Source organism: Hemitrygon akajei, chromosome 9, assembly GCF_048418815.1.
Source record: "Hemitrygon akajei chromosome 9, sHemAka1.3, whole genome shotgun sequence".
Lineage (NCBI taxonomy): Eukaryota > Metazoa > Chordata > Chondrichthyes > Myliobatiformes > Dasyatidae > Hemitrygon > Hemitrygon akajei.
The window spans coordinates 161,078,472-161,097,594 of record NC_133132.1 but is presented as its reverse complement, the minus strand read 5'-3'; the positions used below and the strand labels follow the sequence as shown (position 1 = coordinate 161,097,594).

The 19,123-nt window shown below is 41.9% G+C and overlaps 1 protein-coding gene across 1 annotated transcript in view; it reads left to right on the top strand.

Moving 5' to 3' along the window:
• nus1 (NUS1 dehydrodolichyl diphosphate synthase subunit) overlaps positions 1-12,421 on the top strand; it is a 31,912-nt gene extending 19,491 nt beyond the window's left edge. The window contains exon 5 of the mRNA XM_073057403.1: positions 8,945-12,421. Within this exon, the coding sequence (XP_072913504.1) occupies positions 8,945-9,035 (91 nt within the window). The 3' untranslated portion in view covers positions 9,036-12,421. The remainder of the gene's footprint in view (positions 1-8,944) is intronic.
• The last annotated feature ends 6,702 nt before the right edge of the window (positions 12,422-19,123 follow it).

The following is a 19,123-nucleotide window of genomic DNA, read 5'->3' as shown; positions in this document are numbered from 1 at the left end:
ATTGGATTATGTTGATGGTCAAGAGGAATTGGGTGTTCTTGTGCACAAGCCACTGAAATAACTGTACAGGTGCAGCAGGCAGTTCAAGAGGCCAGTGATGTGTGAATTCTTAATTACAAAAGGATTACAAGAGTAAACACACAAAATGCTCGAGGAGCTTAGCAGGTCAGGCAGTGTCTATGGAGAAGAATTGAGGGTCGACATTTCAGGCCAAGACCATTCATGAGGACATGATGACAGGGCAAGATAGTACAAAGTCAGCATGGTTTCCTTCAGTGAAAATCCTGCCTGATGAACCTGTTGGAATTCTTTGAGGAAACTACAAGTAGGATAGATAAAGGGAATGCAGTGGATGTTGTATATTTGGACTTTCAGAAGGCCTTTGACAAGTTGCCACACATGATACTGCTTACCAAGTAAAGAGCCAAGTAAAGTATTACAGGAAAGTTATGAACATGGCTAAAGCATTGGCTGATTGGTAGGAGGCAGCGAGTGGAAATAAAGGGATCCTTTTCTGGTTGGCTGCCAATGACTAGTGATATTGCACAGGGGTTGGTGTTGGGATGGTTTCATTTTATGTTGTATATAAATGATTTAGATGGTGGAATAGATGGCTTGGTTGCCAAGTTTGCAGATGATACAAAGATTGGTGGAAGGCCAGGAAGTGTTGAGGAAATGGGTAGGATGCAGAAGGACTTAGATCAGGAGAATGGGCAAGAAAGTGGCAAATGAAATACAACGTTGGAAAATGCATGGTCATGCACTTTGGTAGTAGAAATAAATGTGTGGACTATTTTCTAAACGGGGAGAACATCCAGGAATTTGAGATGCAGAGGGACTTGGGAGTCCTTGTGCAGAACACCCTAAAGGTTAACTTTCAGGTTGATTTGGTGGTGAGGAAGGCAAATGCCATGTTAGCATTCATTTCAAGAGGTCTAGAATACAAGAGCAAGGATATATTGCTGAGGCTTTATAAGGCACTGGTGAGCCCTCACTTTGAGTATTGCGAACAGTTTTGGGCCCCTTACCTTAGAAAAGATGTGCTGGCATTGGAGAGGATCCAGAGGAGGTTTACAAAGATGATTCCGGGAATGAAAGGGTTAACATACAAGGAACGTTTGATGGCTCTGGAATTTACTTGCTGAAATTCAGGAAGATGAGAAGGGATCTCATTGAAACATTTTGAATGGTGAATACTCTAGACAGAGTAGATATGGAAAGGATGTTTCCCATGGTGGGAGCGTCTCGGACAAGAGGGCATATCCTCAGGATATAGGGGCACCCTTTCCAAACAAATGTGGAGAAATCTCTTTAGCCAATGGGTGGTGAATTTGTGGAATTTGTTGCCACATGCAGTTACGGAGGCCAGGTTGTTGGGTGTATTTAAGGCAGAGATTGAAAGGTTCTTGATTGGACATGGCATCAAAGTTTACGGGAAGAAGGCTAGGAACTGGGGTTCAGGAGGAGATTTTAAAAAAGGATCAGCCATGATTGAAAGGTGGAGCAGACTCGATGGGCCAGATGGCCTAATTCTGCTCCAATGTCTTACGGCCTTATGGATGTCAGGACCCAACATCAATTCCAGCATCTGCAGAATCTCTTGTACTTACAGGAGTAAAGATGATGTATTGCAATCAAATGAAGCTTTGAGACCATATCTGGAGCAATGTGCATAATATCAGTTTCTTTACCTAGGGAAAGAAAGGAAGTGTGGAGTATTCTCCAAACTGGGTCCCAGGAAGGCAGGTCTGTACTACGAAAGGGAAATGAGTAGGTCGGGGCTGTACTCTCTGGAGTTTAGAATAATGAGAGGTGACTTTGTTAAAACATACCAAAGTTCTATGGCTAAACAGGGTAGATGCACAAATGCTCTTTCCCCTACTTGACAGTCTAGAACGTGGGTGGCATTATAGTATATTGCAATCACTTTACAGTGCCAGCAGTCACTGACCAGGGTTTGTTGTATGCGACTGGGTGTAAACGTTTCTTCCTGTGATTGCTTACTTTTTTTCCCGATGCTGTTTCCTCCCATGTGCCAAAGATGTACGGTTGAGTCTAGGATTAGTGAGCTGTGGGCATGCTAATGCTAGTGGTGAATGCACGGAAACCCTTATGGGCTGCCCCCAGCACGATTCTTGCTCTGTGTTATCCATTGATGAAGAACAACACATTTCACTGTTTTGATGTATATGTAACAAATAAAACTAATCTACCCTTAATCATTGTGGTCAAAATTTCAAGTTGGATCTCTCAGGGTTGTGATGAAGAGAGACCTTTTCACTGAGGATAGTGAATCATTGGAATTTTTGATCAGTGGTTTAAGGTTTAGTGATTGATTGAATTTGCGTATCTCTGAGTGAAGAAGTTTTCGCTCATGTAACCCTTAAATTTTTCACCTTGAACTTTGACCTCTGGTTGTAGTCCCACCCAGAGGAAAGAGTCTGCTTGCATTTACTCCATCTCTGCTCCTCATCATTTTGCATACCTCTGTTCTTTGGAATGTAGAAGATTGAGAGGAGATTTCATGAAGTCCTAACCTATTCAATCTTTCCTTGTAACTTGGGTTTTCCAGACCTGGTAACATCCTTGCAAATTTTCTCTACTGTTTCAACGTTATTTACATCTTTCCTGTAGGTAGGTGACCAAAACTGCACACAGTACCCCAAATGAGACCTCACTAATGTCTTGTACAACTTCAGCATGACATCTCTTGTACTCAGTATTTTGATTTATGAAGACCAATGTGCCAAAAGCTTTCTTAACAACCCTATCAAATAAAATCAAGTTTAATTGTCATTCAGGCCATGCATAGATACAGTCAAACGAGACGGTGTTCCTCTCGAGCCAAGGTACAACAGCATACTCACACATTCAAAATATCAAGAAAGGGGGAGAAAAAAGAACATAATCACGTAAGAAAGCATGTTTTTAGTCCAAGACGCTGAGCGACAAATACCGCAAATTGCTAGTTCCTGGCAGTCCAGCCTGTAATTCCACTGATACAACAATGGAGAGCAGCACTGATGGGAGAGGCCAACCCCAAACGAGTCCGCACGCTGCTCTACAACCAAGGCAACACTGCTGCCTCGCTGCCTATCTAAACACCAGACAAGGGAAGCAGGCCTACCAGAGTCTTGCATTCGCAAAAGAAGTGACCAAGACAGTCACTCACGGCTTCATAACATTGCACCTTTGCGCCAACTCAAATGCACTAGCTCTGGTGCCTCCAAGTAGCAGGCAGCAGCATGGTCTGCACCCAGGTCATCTCTTCCGAACCCAGTCTGGCTCCTGTGGCCCAACAGCTGGACTCGAACCCCTCAGCCCGATGTGCCTTCTCTGAATGGCCAGCTGACTTGTGACATCGCGGCTGGCTACTCTGAAAAACGAACAGCTCACTAATGCGCTAGACCTGCTCTACATGTAGTTATTGGAGTCAAGAATAGTCTTGCTATGTATAAAAACACATGTAACAAAGAAATAAAAAGCTCCTTTGGTTACCCCCCCCCCCCCCCCCCACAACCGAGAGGCCACTGCGTGTATACGCGGTGTGTAGATCCCTTTGTAACACCCCATTCCTCAGTGTCCTATCATTGACTGTGTAAGACCTACCCTGGTTGACAACACCTTCTGAAGTATAACACCTTGCACATGCCTGCATTAAATTCCGTCTACCATTTTTCAGCCCATTTTTCCAGCTGGTTCAGATCCTGCTGCAAGCCATGATAGACTTCCTCGCTGTTCACTGCACCCCCAATTGTGGTGTCGTCTGCAAATTTGCTGATCCACTTAACCACATTATCATCCACCGATTCTTGTGGCACTCAATGAGTCATTGGTCTCCAGTCAAAGAGGTAGCCATCTACTGCCACTCTCTGGCTTCTCCCACAAAGCCAATGTCTAATCCAATTTACTACTTCATCTTGAATGCCAAGGGAGTGAACCTTCCTGACCAACTTGCCATGTGGGACCTTGTCAAGTGCCGTACTAAAGTCCATGTAGATAACATCCATTACCTTGCCATCATCAACTTTACAACTAACTTCCTCGGAAAAAACACTTTAATATTGGTTAGGCATGACATGTCTCTCATGAAGCAATGCTGACTATCCTTAATCAGTCCATGTCTATTCAAATACTTGTATATTTGGTCCCTCAGAATATCTTCCAATAATTCCCCGCTGCTGATGTCAGGCTCACCGGCCTATCATTTCCTAGTTTATTGATAGATAGATAGATACTTTCTTCATCCCCATGGGGAAATTCAACTTTTTTCCAATGTCCCATACACTTGTTGTAGCAAAACTAATTACATACAATACTTAACTCAGTAAAAAAATATGATATGCATCTAAATCACTATCTCAAAAAGCATTAATAATAGCTTTTAAAAAGTTCTTAAGTCCTGGCGGTAGAATTGTAAAGCCTAATGGCATTGGGGAGTATTGACCTCTTCATCCTGTCTGAGGAGCATTGCATCGATAGTAACCTGTCGCTGAAACTGCTTCTCTGTCTCTGGATGGTGCTATGTAGAGGATGTTCAGAGTTATCCATAATTGACCGTAGCCTACTCAGCGCCCTTCGCTCAGCTACCGATGTTAAACCCTCCAGTACTTTGCCCACGACAGAGCCCGCCTTCCTTACCAGCTTATTAAGACGTGAGGCGTCCCTCTTCTTAATACTTCCTCCCCAACACGCCACCACAAAGAAGAGGGCGCTCTCCACAACTGACCTATAGAACATCTTCAGCATCTCACTACAGACATTGAATGATGCCAACCTTCTTAGGAAGTACAGTCGACTCTGTGCAGCACAACGTTGGCTATTCTCCAACCCTCACCCTCTGATAAGTCACCTGTTGCTATGGATTTAAATATCTCTGCTGGGCTATGATGTAGCCAGTCAAAATACTCCCAACACGTATCGAAAAGAAGTTTGTCGAAGTTTAAGATGTCTTGCCAATTCTCTGCGAACTCCTTAGGAAATAGAGGTGCTGCTATGATTTTTTTGTAATTGCATTTGCCTCCGAAATAATAACACCAGAAAATTGCTAACCCTCTCCACCTCTGACCCTCTGTGAGGACTGGCTCATGGACTTGTGGTTTCCTTCTCCTGAAGTCTATAATCAGCTCCTTGGTCTTGCTGGCATTGAGCGAGAGTTTGTTGTTGTGACGCCACTCACCCAGATTTTCAATCTCCTTCCTGTATGCTGATTCATCACCACCTTTGATTCTGCCTACGACAGTGCTGTCATCAACAAACCAGTGTGGTATTGGAGGTGTGCTTAGCCCCACAGTCATAATTGTAAAATGAGTGCAGCAAGCGTCTAAGCACACAGCCTTGTGGGCACCTTTGCTGATAGAGATTGTGGAGATGTTGTTGCCAATCCGAAATGACGGGTCTGCAAGTGGGGAAATCCAGGATCCAATTGCACAAGGAATTATTGAGGTCAAGACCTTGGAGTTTATTGATTAATTTTGAGGGGATGATGGTATTGAATACTGAGCTGTTGTCAGTAAAGAGTATCCTGATGTAAGCATCTTTGTCCAGACATTCCAGGGTTCAGTGAAGAGTCAGTAAGATGGTATCTGCTGTGGACCTGTTACTCCTGTTGGCAATTTGGAGCAGATCTAAGTTGCTTCTCAGGCATGAGTTGATGTTTCATCACCAACCTCTCAAAATACTTCTTCACAGTGGATGCAAATGCTACTAGATGATAGTCATTGAGGCAGGTCACAACATTCTTAGGCATTGGTATAATTGAAGACCGCTTGAAGCAGGTAAGTATCACACACTGCTGAAGCCAAGAGTTAAAGATCTCACTGAAAACACCAGCCAGTTGATCAGCACAGGTCTTCGTTATGTGGCCAGGTACCCCATCTGGGCCGGATGCTTTTAGTGGGTTCACCCTCCTGAAGGCAGTTGGCATGTTGGCTTCAGAGACAGAAATCCTAGGACCGTCGGAGGATGTAGGAGTTCATGATGGTTCCTCCATGTTTTGTGATGGCCAAAGTGAGCATAGAAGGTATTGAACTTGTCTAGAAGTGAAGCCCTGCTGTCTTCTATGCCACTTGATTTAACTTTATAAGTGGTGATAGTATTCAAGCCCTGCCACAGCTGTTGAGCATCCTTTGTTGATTCATGTTTGGTCTGGAATTTTCATTTCACTCGTGGGATGCCTTTCCAAAGATCGTACCTGGACTTTTGTAACTTTCTTGGTCACTAGACTTGAATGCCTCTAATCTGGCCCTCAGCGGATTTCGGATCTCATGGTTCATTCCGAGCTTCTGATTCTGGAAAACTCTTGATTTTTGTGGGGATGCACTCGTCTACAGCTGTTTTAATAAGGTCCATTACAGCTTTGGTGTATTCATTCAGATCCCTTGATGAGTTCTTGAATATGGCCCAGTCCAAGGACTGGAAGCAATCCCATAGCCTCTCCTCTGCCTCCCATGTCCTATTCTCTGGAGCTTTGCTCTTTAGCCTCTGCCTGTATGCAGGTAGGAGAGGGATAGCCAAGTGATCAGATTTCCCGAAATATGGTAGGTATTTCTTACCTTGTTATACCAATGGTCTAGTATAGTGGTCACCAACTTTTTGAAGCCCAAGATCCCCTACCTCGCCCTTAGTGAAAGGCAAGATCGACTCCAAATCGATTAGTTACACGCATGCGCACCAGGGCGGAAAAGACTGGAAGTAAAACCCCGTAACCCGCAAGTAGAAATAATGTATGAACAGCAGGGGTCACCATCCTTTTTTTTGCACCGCGGACCCGTTTAATATTGGACAATATTCTTGCTAACCGGCCGACGGGTTGGGGGGGTGTCGTGAGGGGGTGAGGGGGGTGCATTAAACACGACTGGAAGCAGGTTCCTTATGTCCAATCTATTCTGCAATTTACTTTAAGTGGCTCTCAGCACTTACCTGCTGTCCCACTTGCTTACTTTTTTAACGCTGGAAAAAAACTCAGTGGGTTTGTCTTTAAGTGCAGGGTGCTTGGACTGAAGGTACCGAAGCAGTTTCGAGTGCTTCATTGCCTCATTAGACAGCCTCCGGGCCCGAGCTCCAGCCTCCCGCCCACCGCCTTGGCCAGGTGCGTCTGTTCCCGTGCCGGGGCTGCAGCAGTCGCAGTCTGGGGAGAGCGACCGACTGAGCGAGGAGTGTGACAGGGCACCCACCCCCCTTGTAGGATCTATCGGCCGACAAAAGTTTGTTGCAGTAGATTGCAGCGCAGTAGCTGCTCTGCTACTTAACGAAACGCTGAGCCGAAATTAGATCGTCTGTGAATATTTTAGCACCGGGTTTCCCCATGAACAGTCAGTGTGCTAAATAGGTTTAGAGGCGGTGCCCATCTGTCCACGCTCCAGGCCAGTAGCAACGGCACTTCTCGGTTACCCGAGGCCAACCAGTTATCCCTGATGCGCTTGGGTAATGACCTTGCGTGGGTTCAAGTTCAACAGTGGGCGTGACAGTGAAGGAGGAAAGGTGCAGCTGACTCATATCGTTTCCTTGTGGCTCGGTGGTTGGGGACCAGCGCATGGCGGAGGAGCTACACACATGCGCACTGGGCAGAAAGAATGGAACTAAAGCCCCACAACCTGGAAACAATCTCTCAACAGTACTTGTGTTTCTAATTTTCATTTTTTTTCGGGACCTACTGGGAAAGTCTCGAAGATCGACCAGTCGATTGCAATCGACAGGTTGGCGACCACTAGTCTAGTATGTTGGGTCCTCTGGTGCTGCAAGTTGTATGCTAATGATAATTGGGCAGGGGTTTCTTCAAACAAGCCTGATTGAAGTCTGACTATGATTTCAAATGTGTCGGGATGGACTCTTTCTTGTCTGGTGACGGCATCATGCAATATCTCATGTACTTGATTATAGTTGGCTGGTGGAAGTAAGTAAACTGCGGTCAGGATCATGGATGAGAACACTCTCTGGGTAAATAGAATGGTGACACTTGACCTTTAGATGCACCAAGTTGGGGGAACCAGAGTTTGACAAAACCGCCACATTGGAGCACCAATGAGAGTTTATCATAAAACACATACCTCCTCCTTTTTCCTTTTCCAAATCAGCAGTTCATTTCAGTCAGGCATAGAATAGTACAGGCTCTCATTTCTCTCCAATACAGCAATCTTGCATTGAGGCCTTGAGTTTTGTGCTCTAACGACTGTACATTTGCCAACAAGATGCAGGGTAGAGGAGCCATGACTGGACCCAGTATAACAAGTGCTAAAGTAAAGGTTGAAGCTTTTGCAACAAAGCTCAACCAACGACTTCCCTGGGTGTTAGGTCAAGGCACAAACTAAGAGAAGCATTAAATTGAAAGCAACATCCATCATCAAGGATCCCTATCTTCCAGGCCATACTCCCTTCTTACTCCTTCCATTGGGCAGGAGATACAGGATCCCTGGGTCCCACACCACTAGGTTCAGAACAGTTACTGCCCTATAACCATCAGGCTCCTGAACAACACTCTCCTTAACTTTGAACTGATTTTCCAGCCTACAGATTGACTTTCAAAGGCTCTACAACTTTTGTTCTCAATATTTATGTTCTTAATTGCATAGTTTGTCTTTTGCACTTAAGTTGTTTATCGGTCTTCGTTTATGTATAGATTTTCATAAATTCTATTGTGTTTCTTTTCCTGTGGCTTGTAAGAAAATGATCTCAAGGTAGTCTATAGCAACATATGCATACTTTGATTTACCTGTTGGGGACATTGTAGTCTACTGGTGTAGTTTAAATGAGATTGGTTCTTGAAAGGCTTCTCTCATTGGTGCAAGTAATCAGCAGGCAGGCTGGAGCAGAGAGACACACAAAAGTCAAAATCACTCGCGTTGCAGCTTGCTGTGAGTATGTTATGTATTTAAGGAATTGTACCGCATTGAATTCTATTAATGCTTTGCTTGTAAAAACAAAATTGTTCTTTTCTCCCTTGTAGATCATTGCCTTCGCACATCAACTTAAGTTATGAAAGGTTTATCTCTGCCCTCCAGCAGTTTGCAGCCTGTGAACAGCGTATGGGAAAATGACCGAGTCAATACGGAATCATTTCCAGGCTTCAGTCAAAGGGACCCAAAGTATACAATGTTTACAAGCACCTGTGAACTATGGAAGCCCAGTTCAGTGTCCTTCTTTAGCAGCTGAGGATAAGAATATGTTTTCTTTGTCCAATTCTTAGTTGTGTAAGTGTCTGTGAGGGTCAATCTGTTATTTAAAGAAAAATGAGCAAGGTTATGTTCGACAATAATTCAGGCTTTTCTCAAATGGGACCTTTTTATATAAAAATGAAGTTGCATTCAAAGGATTATCATTAGACTCTTCCTCGGATGATATGGATGAATAATGTACAATGCCTTGCACTAATTGAGTGTATAATAAATGTATAAAATGATCGTATTCCTATTTTAAAATACCATTTTAATGCAGTATGTTGAGTTTTGATCAATTTTAGTTAGCCTTCAACAGAATGTGACCTCTGGTGCTCTCTCTAGTTTGTTTTGAAAGCAGCGTCCCCACACCATCCCATCTTTTCCCACATGCTTTAATAGTACTTGTATGGCAACTGAGTATTTCAAAGTCAGAGATTGCACTATCTATTGTATCATTATGTAGTTTGTACTTGTGTTCTGTGGTGCAGCGGAGAAATCATGAACTAGTTGATGTTCATACAGATGTTTTGTAGACTGATACTAATTTGGTATTAAATGCAGGATGAAATCAAGCCAGGGCAAAAATTACCCCGTAAATATTGTTGCTATTAAAGCACGATTTTAGATTTTATTTTATTTTGCTGTTCGCAATCGTTTTGGGACAGATGTATCAACAGATAGTGTTGGGTGACGTGATCTGTTTAAATGCCAAATACTTTATATAAAAATGAATACCTAAGAAAAACATGAAAGAACAAACTTCAAAAGTGAAGCTCACTGGGTATGTGATCCACTGCATGGATTGCAACTGGCTCAGTTTTATTTTTTTATATACTGGGAGATAAAATATTCAGCTTTTGGTAAAGTTTTAAAATCCTAAATGATTTGAAGTCCAAACACAGTTTCTTGAAGTGGATGCACTGATATATAAACTTGTAGTTTATCATGATACCTTTGACTGAACAATGCAGAGTCATAGTTTTGCAGTGTTTTTCTGTTGTTGTACGAGTTTTGTAATGCTATTGCTGCTTTACAAATAGAAATATGGCTTAGACCAGTGTGGAAAAGGGAAGCCCGCATCCTTGTGGCTCATAGGAGCCGGTATTCCGATCCAACATTTGTAAACTTTACCATCACGGGGAAGAAGAGCACAGGAATCCAGTGATGTATATACGTCCTTTTGTCTGTTGCACATCCGTCCTTAATATTAGGAGACCTGAGGCCATAATTGAGAGTTATGGGACTAATTGGAAGTGTAACAATTTTGGGAATTAGTTCTATTCCTGTTGATACCATGGAACAAGGATTAAATAGAACTAGGAACAAATGCATATAATATTTTTGTTTCAAAAATTGTTGAATAAAAATGATTTAAGTTTATAAGAAATAGCATTGCCAAATCACACCTAAAGAGGGTCCATCAACTGATGCAAGTCAGAAGGCAGAGATAACTGGCATAAAGTGATAATCCATTTTGCTCAAGGAAAGTTAAAGGCTGCTAACTCAAAAACACAATACCGGTAATAGCACTTTCAGCCTTAGTTGAAAATCCTGTCAGAGTTCCATGTATACTGATGAAAGGATGGTTTCAGTTTGATTTCTATTTCTATCTATAGCTTACATACTTTAAAAGACATTTCCTTTAATACCACAAATTAACTTTCTCTATTCTGTCATGCAATAATTTAGTGTCATATGGTTTATTTCATAACTACTTTAAATTTTGGGAAGTTCACTAACTCATGTAAACAGTGCCAATTACACTGAAATCCAGATGAAAATGTCCATTGAATGTATGTATGAATGACTGAACATTTCTCTCCCAAAACTGGATATTGATGGCACATGTTTCTGTTTATTGAAGGTGTTAATTTGACTATTTACACAGAATATATAAACTTAATAGATGTAACAAAAACACTTGAAATTTGTTATTAGTAAAATATACTGTGGTATAGATGATAAAAAAAGTTCTGGTAGGCAGTTATAAACAACAGCTTATAAATGTTCTAAATCTATGAATACATTACAACAGTATACTTAATGTGCCTTTTTAATTCATTGTTAGGTGTTGAAACTCAGCATTTGTCATTCTTGTATTATTCCTTGAACTTTTTTTCTTGCCTTGCTGGACTATTTTCAGACATCTAAGAGTGGTGGGGAGCGGTGTAGTGAAATGAAACGAAAGCAAATAATTAAATAAAAAGGACTGGCTTATTAAGGGAAGCAAATTCAGTAAGAAAAGCTGTTTTGTTTTTAACAAGAATCCAATAGGCACATGGTCATCATTACTGATATTAGATTTTTATTCCAGATTTGTGTTTTATCTTAAATTTGAATGAGTAGGTTATTATCATGGATAACTTCAGATCAGTAGTCCTGCCCTTGAGACAAAATTTGTACAGGTATTTTGTATACAACTTCTGCCCTACAACCCATTGAAAGAGTCCAACACTAAGGTGTGTTGGGTAGAAAAAAAAAAGATGTGTACTGCTGATGCCAAAAATCTTATGTGGATCACAACTCCATTTATCAAACAGTAAATACAATGCGACTAAGCCTGAGGTAATCAGTATTTGAGAATAGCCATGTTATTGCCCTCCCAACTATGTGTTTGAGGGTATTGTTGTAGTAACACATTAGTTTGAACTAATCCAAAGAATGGATCTCTAACGCAAATGTAATTTGATAAATTTCAATTTGCTTTAAAGAATCTGGAAAAGCCAGTATCAATGAAAATCAATCAATGATCAGGAGATGACCTCAAACTAAATATTGAATTTACCAGCATCATTTTACCAAAAGCTGGTCAAATCTCTCGACTGTCAGACATTTCACCCAAGTTTTACTTCTTCCTCTCAAAGATGTTTCATGTGCACAAGAAAATAAGCAGCTAGTGGTGGTACCAATTTGTTAACATCTTCTGTTTCCCTTTATCTCCTTTATTTACTGCGAGTTAAATTGTCAGTTTTCTTCCCAAAGACCTATATATCATCTTGGTATTTGGTCTCCTTCACTAAAGATATAAAACTACACTGAAGGCAATATGCAGAGATGCTAGCATGACTTTGTCTCATGTTAACAGATTTTATTCAAGGTGATCTTTGGTGCTAAATGATCTGTGCTGCACCTAGACAAAGGCCATTGTATCCTTTCTGAAGTATGGTGCTTGCTAAGTGGTATTCCCGATGGGTTCTCAATGCAACTGAAGCACAACTCCATCTTTGTAATTAAACCCCTTGAAATAAAGACCGATATTCCATTAAGTTTTTTTTTGATTGATTGTTATACCTGCCTGGTAGCTTTAAATGTTTAATGTACTTGGACTTACAAAATGTTTTTCATTTTGATAGTTCTTAGTATCTCAACATTAGGGTATTTGATTAAACTTTAACTCCATTGGATCTTGCAGTTTCCCCCATCAAAATTAATCTGTAGTATCTCTCTCTATTGACGGCGACCTGGTTCTGAACTGTCATAGTTCAGCGTTGTAGTGGGCTGCCAGGGATCTCTGTTCATTTTGTTTCAGAAAATCCTGTTACCTTGCTATGATTGGACATAACTGTTCAAAAGAAAATATTTTGTAAACAGTTGATCAGGATCAGGATTTCATATTTTATACCTATTTATCTAATTTAAATTAAAATAGTTATTTTCTGCTTATTTTACTTTTGGTATCAACCTATAGTTTCACTTGGTTGCATATCTGCTGCCATCAGTTTAATACTAAGCCAACAAATATGGGCAGCATCCTTGTCCATTTGTCCTTCTCCATTAATCTCTCGTCTGGCACTTACCCTGCAAGCAGCCGAAGTGCTACACCTGCCCATTCACCTCTTCCCTCGCCTCTATTCAGGTCCCCAAACAGTTCTTCCAGGTGAGGGAACACTTCACCTGCCTATCTGTTAGGGTCGTCTATTGTATCAGGTGTTCCCAAAGCAGCCCCTACATTGGTGAGACCCATCGTAAACTTCATCAAGCACCTCGGCTCCATCTGCCAAATGCAGAACTTGCTGGTGGCCAAACATTTTAATTCTGATGCCTATTCTGATATGCCAGTCTGTGGCAGCCTTGTGCCATGATGAGGCCACCATCAGGGTGGAGGAGCATCTCCCTGTATTCCATCTGGGTACCCTCCAACTTGATGGCATAAATATCAATTTCTCCTTTTAGTAAAAAAACGTTCTGTCTCCCTTCTATTCTCCAGTCTGGTCTCTTTCTCACCTGCCTATCAATTCCCCTGGGACCCTTGTCCTCCTCTTATACTTCTTCCTCTCTAGCCCTTTCCTACTCAACTAGCTTCACCTATCACCTTTTAGCTGTCGTCCTTCTTCCCTCCCCTTATCTTTAGTCATCCCCCTTTTCAGTCCTGGAAGTTTGCGGCACAAAACACTGACAGTTTATTCACTTCCATGGATGCTGCCTGACCTGCTAAGTTCCTCCAGCATTTTGTGTGTGTTGCTCTGAGTTTCCAACATCTGCAGAATTTCTAATGTTTATCATCAGTTCCTCATGCTTCATGAATGATATGGTCACTTTAACTGTAAAATAAAATCCATGCCATGCAAATACCCAAATAAGATAGAAGGTGTTGGTCATTTTTTCAGAAGTTGATTGGGTAGTTTTCAAGTCTCAACTGGCTTCAAAGCTTAGACATGTCACTTTAATGCTGTAGTTTTAATTGGTGCTCAATCGGATCAGATGGACCCTCATGAAAATAAATTCAATACACTGCCTGCAAGCGATGGCAATCATATTGGCTGCATCACTGGAGTGACTACTTTGAAAATAGCCTTCATATACACGATTTGTGCTTCTCAAGATTAAGAGCAACCGCAGCTACTCTGCTGTTTCAAGGCTTGAATAGTTCCCTATGATGATAGGATGGACTCGACCTCACCATCTACTTTATTATCTGCTTACACTGCACTTTCTCCGTAGCTGTTCCACTTCGTCCTGCATTCTGTTACTGTTTTACTTCATTCTACCTCAATGCACTGTGTAATGAATTGATCTTAATGTACAATATGTACGACCAGTGTTTCACTGTATCGCGGCACATTTTATGATAATAGACCAATTCCATTCCAACAGGTGCAGAGGAACAGCATCACCGTAAGTTTACTATACAGTATTGAAGTGTTGCATGGAATCTAGCAAATGCAACATTCATCCTGGTAATTGATTTGTTTTGCCTTTTTTGTTTTGCATTGCTATTCTAGCTTCTGTTTTAAAAGTTTCTTGTTAGAGTAATTCAGGTTCCAGTGCAAATAGATGAATGCCACCAATGTATACAATTTTTGCAATAGATTACACTATTACAATGGCAAACGCGAGGAAATCTGCAGATGCTGGAAATTCAAGCAACACACACAAAATGCTGGTGGAACACAGCAGGTCAGGCAGCATCAGGAGTCCTGACGAAGGGTCTCGGCCCGAAACGTCGACAGTGCTTCTCCTTATAGATGCTGCCTGGCCTGCTGTGTTCCACCAGCATTTTGTGTGTGTTACACTTTTACAATGTTACACTTTCTCACGAGATCTATATTAGCGCAGCAGCAGGTAACTTCCCGTAACCAACTCACTCTTAACGAACCTGCTTTGCAGCTTTTGTAATGAAATCCGGTTCAGGCTGGACAGGCAAGGGTATCTCTGGTAAGAACGGCCTGTGAGAGAGCAAGGACAGTTTTCATCAAGATGGCACCTCAGGCTCGGAAACTACAGGCGTATTGAACCAGTTATACTACAAACTACTGAAAATCCACGGAACATTTACAAACAGGTGCTTATACAAATATGTAGCAAACATAATAAAAGTTAAACTACAAGAAAAATAACAATTTACATAAGAATTTCCCAACTTTTTTTATGCCATGGGTTAACCTAGAGGTCCGTGGACACCAGGTTGGGAACCCCTGATCTAGACCCTAATCCAACATGGCTCTTGATCATGTCATTCTTTACAGTTTATATGCCTGATACACAGCTGGGCAATCCTACATTCCAAAGACATACTGTAACGGTTTGTAGATTAATATGGGTGTAACTGGGTGGTGCAGGTTCATTGGACTGGGAGAGCCTGTTACTGTACAGTATCTCAAAATACAATAAAATTAGTCGATCAAGCAACCATGTCATAAACTGTTCATGCCCAGTATGAGCAAGGTGATGCAATTTTAATAGGGGATTAGTCCTAAGTAACACAGCGGTGATACGATCTGCCAATAATCACCAATTTAAGTCTGTGATCCTGAAACACAGGATTGATATGATGGGATTGGACTTGACCATGCACCAGAAAGATACCATACATATTTGCTGCTACTCCAAATCATTGCTGAACAGCTGAGGATTCAAATGAGCAGGTAGCAGACCTGGGGTATTTCAAGAGATTACACGCATTTGTTCGAAGAAAAACTAAATACAAAGATGGAATCATGTCAACTTGGCAAATATTGAATGGATAATTTCTGTTCCAGTGCTAAAAAAATTCAAAAAGCTCGAAGTTCAAAGTAAATTTAATATCAAAGTACATATATACTGCTCATACGACTATCCACCACCTGCTCCCGTGGCTTCATGTGACCCTGAACGGGGAGTTAAGCAAATGCTACACCTTGCCCGAGGGTGATCTGCAGACTAGGGAAGGGAGGGAGCATTTTACACCTCCTTCGGCAGAGAGGTGTATCTCCACGCTACCACCTGATTATTACTTGGTTAAAGCCTCCAGTTGGCTAAAATGACCTGGGAGGCGCAGTGACGTGGGGGGACCCTGATGTGCTGGAGTTTACACGTTCTTCTGTGACCACGCAGATTTCCTCCCACATCCCAAAATGCTGTGTTGTTACATGATCTTGGTACAATGTTGTAATAACCAGCGGGTCCAGTTACATTGGTGAACCCTGGTGCAGATGGGCATTTGATGGGGCAAGTGGCCTCCTCAGTTTTAAAGAAATATATATGAAACTTTCAAGCAGAATTCTTTGTTTTCCATCTTTTCTAATTGTCTGCACTAGCTACGCAAGATCCTTCTAGCTTGATTAAATTGGTTATACGGGAGAAGAGACAAGCCATAGATTTCTGGGCAGCCAAAGTTTGTAAATGCTGAAACAATTATATAAAATAGAGCATAAACATCTACAGAGTGTTAGATTGCTGCAATATCTACCAGCCACAATGACCCAGACTGTGAGGACTGGGGAACCGACTGGAACCAATACAGTGTCACACACAATAACCTTCTAATGTTTCAGGAATTGCTTCATTCTCCGGTATAACTTCCAGAAAACAGTGATCTTGTGACAACTTCAGATGACACAATTTTAAAGATCTACTTTAAAAATAAAGCTAATGTAACACGCTGTAAGGTTTCACTGCTAACGTAATGGCCTCTCTACTGTTTCACTGCTAAGGTAATGGTTTCTCTGTAGCAGCAATGTTTGGTTTATGACTAGAGATAATGGGGCTTTGGAATGTATGCTAGCCAATGAGAGGCATGTTGTTCTTTCTTGTAGGTCTGGGAGCAGGGACTTCATGGTCTTTTGTCGGTGAGAGATGAAGAGGGAAGACGTGAGTGGAGAGAGTTGGTAGACCGGCGGATGGAGTGGACTAGGAGGGAGGGTCTGAAGGTCTGAAGGTCTGAAGGAGGAGGTTGATGGGGAACGACTGGACAAATTTGTGAGCTCCAACATGCTCCAACAGTAGACTGTTTCATTATAATGGGCTCTTTTTCTTTATATTTTAATCCTATGGTTAGATTCAGATTTATAAAGATTAGTCATTTAATTGGATACAGTGTACTGTCTGATATTTTGCGGTACGGATTCGTAACTGGGCAACATGTCACGCAGCATCCACACAAATGACATTTCTCTGGCTGGGCCAGAGGCTGTCTTCCCCTAGACAAACATGTGCTGGCTGAACCTCAGGCTTACACTGACTGTACACATGTGGGTAGTAATTCCCTCAGATAAATACACCACAACATAGTAGCTTTTAGATTAAGACTTTTCAACATCAGAAACAAGTTGACTATCACTGACAAATGTGAAATTTGTTGTTCTGCAGCAGCAGTACATTGCAATTCATAATAATAAAAACTAAATTACAGTAAAAACTAGTGAGAGGTGACATGGGTTCACTGTCTATTCAGAAACCTGATGGCAGAGGGGAAGAAATTATTGCTGAACTTATGAGTGTGTGTCTTCAGGCTCCTGTACCTCCTTCCTGATGGCAGCACAGAAAACAAGGCACGCCCTAGGCGATGGCGGTTCTAAATGATGAATGCCACCTTTTTGAAGCATTGCTCCTTGAAGATGTCCTGGATGCTGGGGAGGCTAGTGCCCATGATGGAGCTGAGTGAGGTTACAACTTCCTGCAGCCTTTTTCGATCTTGTGCAGTGCCCCTTTCCCCATACCAGGTGTTGATGCAACAAGTTAAAAAGTTCTGCACAGTTCTTCTGTACAAATTTCTGAATATTTTAGATGACATACCAAATCTCCTCAAACTCCAAATTAAAATAAACTGCTGTCATGCTTTCTTTGTGACTGCAGAGATATGTTTAGCACAGGATAGATCCTCAGAGATGTTGACAACCAGGAACTTGAAACTGCTCACTCTTTCCACTTCTGATCCCTCGTTGAGGACCGGTGTGTGTTCCCTTGTATTGCCTTTTCTTAAGTCCACAATCAATTCTTTGATATTACTGATGTTGATTGTAACCTTGTCACTGTGACACCACACAATCAGCTGATATACCTTGCTCCTGTGTACCTTCTCGTCACCATCTGAAATGCTGCCAAGAATAGTTGTGTCATCAGCGTAGATAGAATTTGGGCTGCTTGTGGCAGCAAAACACATGTGGAGTGGGAGTAGATCAGTGGGCTAAGCACACTTACTTGAGGTGCGCCAGTGTTGATAATCAGCAAGGTGGGGATATTATTTCTGATCTGTACAGACTGTGGTCTCCTGATGAGAAAGTCAAGGATCCAGTTGAGTTCTTTTTTAGAGATTGTGTAAACTTCAACTTCTACCTAACTTCTCCCATTTTCCAATCTTTATTATGTGTCATAAAATGTTTAAAATATTAGTTGCAAAGATTGCTTTTTTAACTCCTGGTTTAGATCCTGTGAAAATTTTCCATTTTTATTATCAGCTCAGTCATGAGGTTATAGAGTAATAAAGTCATAGAAAAGTCCAGCTCTAATGGCTACAACATCATAATTCCACGCCCTGAGCTCATCTGGCTTTCTTATGATACTTCTTTCATTGAAATATATGGAGTCACACAATGCTCATCCTTTTGATTCCAGACTTTGTCTGAGGTCTTAGAAACATTGCCTCCACAACCTCTCCACTGTCTGCTCTGGCACTCTTGTTCCCAACCTTAGTTTAAACCCCATGCATCACCAGCAAACCTTCCCACAAGGATATTAGCCCCCTTGCATTTCAGATGCAATACATCTCTTCTGTATTGGTCCCACCTTCTCTGGAAAAGAGTGCAATAATACAAAAATCATATGCTTTCCCTCCAATACTAACTCCTTAGTCAAATGTTAAATTGTACAGTCCTCCTATTTTTGGCTTCACTAGCACATTGCATAGTTTGCAGTCTTGAGATCACAACCCTGGAGGTCCTCCCCTTTAACTTAGCACCTGAACTCTCTTTAGCAAACCTCATCACTTGTCCTACCTATGTCATTGATACTTACATGGAGCAAGGCCTCAGGCTGTTCACCCTCCCACTGAAAACTGTTAAGGGCTTGATCGGAGATATCCTGGACCCCGGCGCCTGGGCAGGCAACATACTATCCGGGACTCTCATTCTCGTCCACAGAATGTCCTTTCTATTCCCCTAACTGAGGAATCTCCTATCACCACAGCTCTCCTCCACTCTCCCTTGCTGAGTCAGACAAAGTACCAGAGACCTGACCACTCTGACTTTCTGCACTGGCTGCTTAACCCCTTT